Below are 5,971 nucleotides of genomic sequence, written 5' to 3'. Positions count from 1 at the left end.
AGTTATTATCTATTTCGGCAACTTAGAAAGTACTGCTCAATGATTTATAATGCCGCATTGTTGACGCTAAATAGTGTTAGCGTGACGCTATATAAAGTGTAATATTGTATAGAAAATAATGTAAACCAACCAAAGTCAAGCAATTTCAACGTTTTAAGGGGTTTGTCGTTAAATCGAGTGACGTTATAAAGAGTTTACACTGTATTTGATACGTCAATTCAAAGTACTGAAATGTACTTACGTAAGTTAAAGTAAAACTAATAATTAATATATTCTTACTTACCTAAGGAGAAGTGTTTGGATGGTTTTATCTTGCAATTTCCTGCTATCGGTATATTTTTTACTCTGTTTAATTACTAGATTAGCGATACTATTACAGAAGTGACATTTAAAGCATTACCTACTAAGGACACAAAATTTAAGTCTACTAGGTATACATGTTTAAGTAAATTTTGTTTTATTTGGTCCTTGCGCTATCTCTGCGCTCCGTTTTGAATTTAACGCTAATTATGAAAGTCCGTAATAAATTATGATATCGGTAGTCTGTTTTCGTCCTTTTCGACATTTTGTCTTATTACCTAAGCAAAACTTTCCAAACATAGTACCAACAATCGTCCAGCTTTATTTCTAGATCATCGTTATGGTGACTATTCAATTTCCAAAACAACTTCCTTACTTAATTGTAAAGTATAACACGCTTACTATAGACAAAATTTAAGTCTACTATGTTTAAGTAAAGTTTTTTATTCGGTTCATATTCGATTTCTGCGCAACGCTTTTAGTGAGCTTTTTGAATCCTTTTCGTAAAATCAATTTCTTGCCGTTGTGTAATACGCTGTCAAAATTTTATTTGAATCATTGACGACCTTGTAACGGTGATGAATAATGAAAATTAAGTAAAACATGGTTTAAGTTGTTTTTATTAAAAAAATACAAATCTCATAATTTAACTGTAACCTCAAACGCTCTTTCCACTTTCGATATTGAAGTTAATGGTAAAAATCAAGAGCAAACAAGACTAAATGTAAACAAGTGGGCAAAAGGTTTGATGTCATTTACATTCTCATAATGATATTTTACAATACTTTTCGAATAAAAATAAACGGCATTATTTATGACTATATTTAGAAAACGTAAATCAGAAACATCGGATTCAGTTTCAAAATTGGACAATTAGAGAGAGACTTATTAGTCTATTGAAATGTTACATTGATTTTTCATTTAGAGTAAAATATGAGTGGTTTTCTTTCGGAGGCCTCCCGAGATTACCGCGAGAAAATTGTTATACTCCTTTCTCAACGTTGAAAATAAGTTTTACGTAAACTCACTCTGATCCTGCTATTCAAAATGCAAGGTTCGACTATAACATTGTAACATTTCAATGGATTACACTACTTGGTATTTTTAACACGGTTACGATGTAGATGATGAGATGAAAACTAATTGTAAATGATTTTATTTACAGGATGAGTTTTTATGCATTAATATACATTAAGTACACACTTATTCACAGGAATTCATACAAATCATATCGATTGAAATAATTATTGGAGTCGATAAATCATACTAATTAATATTTAATCAACAAAGAACATCTATATACAGTCTAGTGCAAAGGCAGAATATTTTTGTAGATACGTTGGTACTCTTATACGTGTTTGATTGGTTAGGTTAGGTTAGGACAGGTTAGTAGTAGTTAGTAAATTTGGTTTGGTTTGGTTTGGTTTGGTTTGGTTTGGTTTGGTTTGGTTTGGTTTGGTTCGGTTTAGTTTGGTTATCTGGCCTTTCACTGCAAAGGGGTTAAAATATAATCGATCTACAAATTATTTTATGTTAAAACACGCGAGGACCAACATAATTTTTAGGGACCAAAATTAATACACGTTGAATAGGACGTTTGCACGTAACTGTACATTGATTTTGGTTTTACCATCAAGTGTTTAACATTTTTTACGTTCAGTTATTTCTAAAAAATGAGAATAGACAGACAAGTAATGTTGTCGTTATCACAGTTTGCGGCTTTGCGAAAACAGTTTGGGCTACACTGAGTGCGCTAGCTTGACAGTTGAGGTCTTCGGGGGGCAGAGAAACAATTGGTACATATACACCATTGACAACATCTAAACACGTTGCTTCGTTGATAAAATCGTACATGTGCGTCACAGTTTCTACGGGAAGATTTTGAGAGTTCATTGTTTCACGTACCCAACGTCGTAGCCAATGTCCGAGCCAATGGAGATGGCAACCACACTTGAAGGAATTCCCCGAGAACCTGATGCCACCTGAAAAAGAAATAAAAGTTTCATGAGTACAGAATGATTCAGGTTTAGGGTGGTTTTTGGTTTATCATTTTTAATGACGTTTTGAAGTTTTAGTTGAAGCTGAACAGTAAAAAGTTTACTTACCTTTGATTAGAGTCGTTCCGACGGTTTTCCACGTGGTGTAATTGACATAAAAGACGTCTGGGTCGAGGAATGCCAAGAGGTTGTTTCTGAGGTCGATCTCCAAATGAGATATTGCAACAAAGCTGGAAAATAGTCCTGCAGGTAACTCCTCCACGCTGGTTTCGGTAATTTTGAGAAGCATGTCGGGATTACTGTCCATTGCGGTGAACGAATTCCATTCGATCGTTTTCAAAGCGCTACCGGTAATTTCCACTTGACGCACCTTAGGATTGGCTAGACACGCAAGTTGATTTCTGAGCGAGGTATCTTGTACTTCAAGTTTCAATATCCTTAATTGTTTCATATCTTTAAAGATCTTGCATAAGGTCGAGGAGAATCCGTTAAGGTAACTGTGTGTTTGCATGGACAATTTTCGTAAAAATTTGATCCCAGTTATGCCGTCGGGATCAAACTTCTTCAAACTTTTTAATCCCAGTATGTTTAGCTCTTGGAGGTTCTTCAGTCCTATAAATGAACTCGAATCGATCTCCTGCAATATTTTACAAAATGTATTGATTGGGTATCAAAAGATGGCCTAAAGTATTCTACCTTTATCGGATTGTATGAGAGATCCAGGGTCTTCAAACGGGGCAACCGGGTTCCAAGGGAAGACGGTATATACGTTAAACGGTTATGGCTTAGACACAGGTGTCTTAGTTGTTTTAAATCTTGTAAAGCGCTGCCATCGACGTTGCCTATCAAGTTATTAGAAAGGTCCAGTTTAGAAAGATTTGGGAGGGGCAAGTGGGGAACGTCCCGGATGTTATTTCCAGAGAGCACTAAATCCTTCAAGTTTTGGGCGAAATGGAATAGTTCCTTAAAATTGGTCCTTAAGTTGTTGTTGCTGATGTCGAGATGTTGGAGCACGTTTAAGTTTGTAAAAACGTTGTCGGGTAGTATTGTTAGTTTATTGGATTTCAAGTGGAGTTGTTTCAGTTTTGGTGTCCCAGGAAACGTGGTACTGTCTATTCGTTCAATACTGTTTGATTCTATTGATAAGAACTGAAGACTTCTACCAACTTCGGTAATACTGGGAGTAGGTATTTCTGAGAAAAGGTTTTGACCCAGGTCTAAAAATTCCAGTTTCGTATTCATAAAGACGTCTTTTGGAAGATACTTTAGATCATTGCGTCGTAAATTAATAATTCGCAAGTTTGCGAGACTCGAGAATTGGTTGTTATGTAAGTGACTTATAAAATTATTGGATAAATCAAGTATTTGGAGAGTGTGCAGGCCGAAAAATGCATACTTGTTCACGTTACTTATAGCATTTTGTGATAGAGTCAATTGTTCTAGAGTGGTTGAATGGATGAAGGAATTATGCCCCAAGTACGTGATATTATTGAAGTCCAAGAAAAGTTTTCGTAGCTGATTAACGTTCCTTAAACATGCCGGAACTGCCGCAAGTCTGTTATGTTTTAGGTTTAGCTCACCCACGTTTACAAACGACGATCCGTCTAAACATTTCGTAATCCTATTGTGCGTGAGGTTCAGATTAAATGAACTGGAAACATTCGAGAAAAATTTGAAAGATATTTCTCGGAGTATATTATTCTGGAGTTCGAGTAGCCTCAAGGAAGGTAGATTCGCGAAAGCAGAAGTTTCAATTTTGCTTATTAAATTATTCGATAAAATAACATGGGTTAGCTTCGGGAGGTCATCGAAGCTGCTTGTCTGAATCGTTTGTATTTTATTATTGGGAAATAGAATTACTTCTAAATTTGGTAATTGCTTAAACGTGTTCGTTTGTAATATAGAAATGTCGTTGTACGAAAAACGAACTTCTCGCAATAATTTGTGAACGGAAGTCTTAAATAGACTTGAGGGTAGAAGTTTGAGCCGATTGAATTCAAGATTAAGGTAATTAAGATGTTTTAAGAAATCGAAGGCGCTGCTGCTAATTGTAACGAATTTGTTATTATCTAACGATAACCATTTTAATTTGAGAAGTGGCTTGAAAATATCACCAGGTACATCTTCATAATCTACTGTAAATGACATTTCCAAGTTTTCCAAAGAGTCGAGTCCAACGAACGTGGAAGGATCGATGAACCTTATTTGGTTGAAACTCAAATTAATATCTTTGATCTTAGGAAGACCTTGAAATGATTCCGGTCTGAGTTGATTAATGTGGTTATTTCCTAAAATCAACGTGTTTATGTTTGTCCCCCAATTTATGAAATCAGAACCGTTCACCTCGACTATGTCATTGTACGCCATGTTTAGGTGATTCAATTTAATGCAACTTTGCAGCGCTTCAGAGGGAATTTTCGTGAATCTATTTCCACTTAAACCAATAGCTTTAAGTGATGCACAAAGCATCGAGGATACATTAGCAGGAATGTCTCTTAAGGAATTCGATGAAAGGTAAAGGAATTTAAGGGATTGTAGTATTGCTAATGCGTCTGGGATTGCAGCCAAATTGTTCGAATCCAAATCAAGGTATTCTAAATATTGTTCCACTCCAACGAAAGCATCTTTATCCATCGTTTCAAGTTTGTTGTGCGATAAAATAATTCTTTGACATTCCAGTCCGGCGAACGTTTCGGCCGTTAGGGATTTTATATTATTGTACGCAAGATTCAAGTCTCTTATCCGTACGGAACTATTAAATGGCGCTGAGGGTATGGTGGTGAGCGTGTTTTCTCTTAAATCGATTTTCTCCAGCCATCGGACATGTTGAAGTTTGTGTTCGGGAAAAGTTTCGATTGCGTTCCCTCTTAAATAGAGCCATTTCAGGTCACGAGTTAGAATTTCCGACGGAAACGCGTCCAGCTGATTGTAAGACAAACTCAGAGTTTGCAGAAATGGTGGAAGAGCGTGCCTGTGAACGGTGGAAATTCTATTTCCGTCCAAGTTCAACCAAATTAACGACTTCAGTTGTCTCAAACCGTGTGCACCCTGGAGGCTGTGTTCCCTCTGGACTACTGGCAATTCTGCCACGTCGTTTTCTCCAAGGAGAAGATTCTTCAGCGATGATTTCATGTGCGACCAATCACCGACCACCGAATCTATCTGATTACTGAAATTGCGTGGAGCATTTTTAGCATTTAGTTACAATAAACAAATGCTTATTACGTATTAAAAATATTGCGATTTACTTGAATAAATCAAAGAGAAATTAATGGTTTACCTAAATAGCAAAATTAATAAGGTTATTTTACCCATATAAATTCATCCACTTCAGGTTTTTTACTTCCTGTAAGCCCGCGAAAGGAATTCCATCTAATTCGTTGTAGCTTAAATCGAGAGACGATAAACTTGTAGACAAGGGGCTACGGTAAAAAAAGTTAGTTCAGTTGAATGTGCGGTTAAATCTGACGAAAATACCTATGCAAAGTATTTTATGAATAATAATAATAATAAAATAAACTGGGTGTACACGGGAGGAATATCTTACGGTAGTCCGATCGAAAATTTATTTAAAGCGAAATGACAATAATTTTTATTTAAAACTTTTACAATGACAACAATAAAAATGAAAGTGGTTTGTCATTATTTTTATTAAATTTATTCGGTAAACATTT

At 35.7% G+C, this 5,971-nt stretch overlaps 1 protein-coding gene across 1 annotated transcript in view; it reads right to left on the bottom strand.

The window, feature by feature from the left end:
• Positions 1 to 963: 963 nt before the first annotated feature.
• Positions 964 to 5,971, bottom strand: part of LOC108734864 (chaoptin-like) — a 36,738-nt gene continuing 31,730 nt past the window's right edge. Inside the window, exons 5-8 of the mRNA XM_018466576.1 lie at positions 5,609 to 5,719; positions 2,994 to 5,466; positions 2,406 to 2,934; positions 964 to 2,282 (exon numbers count right to left, since the gene is read on the bottom strand). Of these exons, the coding sequence (XP_018322078.1) occupies positions 1,957 to 2,282; positions 2,406 to 2,934; positions 2,994 to 5,466; positions 5,609 to 5,719 (3,439 nt within the window). The 3' untranslated portion in view covers positions 964 to 1,956. The remainder of the gene's footprint in view (positions 2,283 to 2,405; positions 2,935 to 2,993; positions 5,467 to 5,608; positions 5,720 to 5,971) is intronic.

The sequence above is a fragment of the Agrilus planipennis genome, unplaced genomic scaffold (assembly GCF_000699045.2).
Source record: "Agrilus planipennis isolate EAB-ADULT unplaced genomic scaffold, Apla_2.0 scaffold50, whole genome shotgun sequence".
Lineage (NCBI taxonomy): Eukaryota > Metazoa > Arthropoda > Insecta > Coleoptera > Buprestidae > Agrilus > Agrilus planipennis.
Note: the sequence above shows the minus strand (reverse complement) of the source record. Positions and strands in the feature narration are given on the sequence as shown.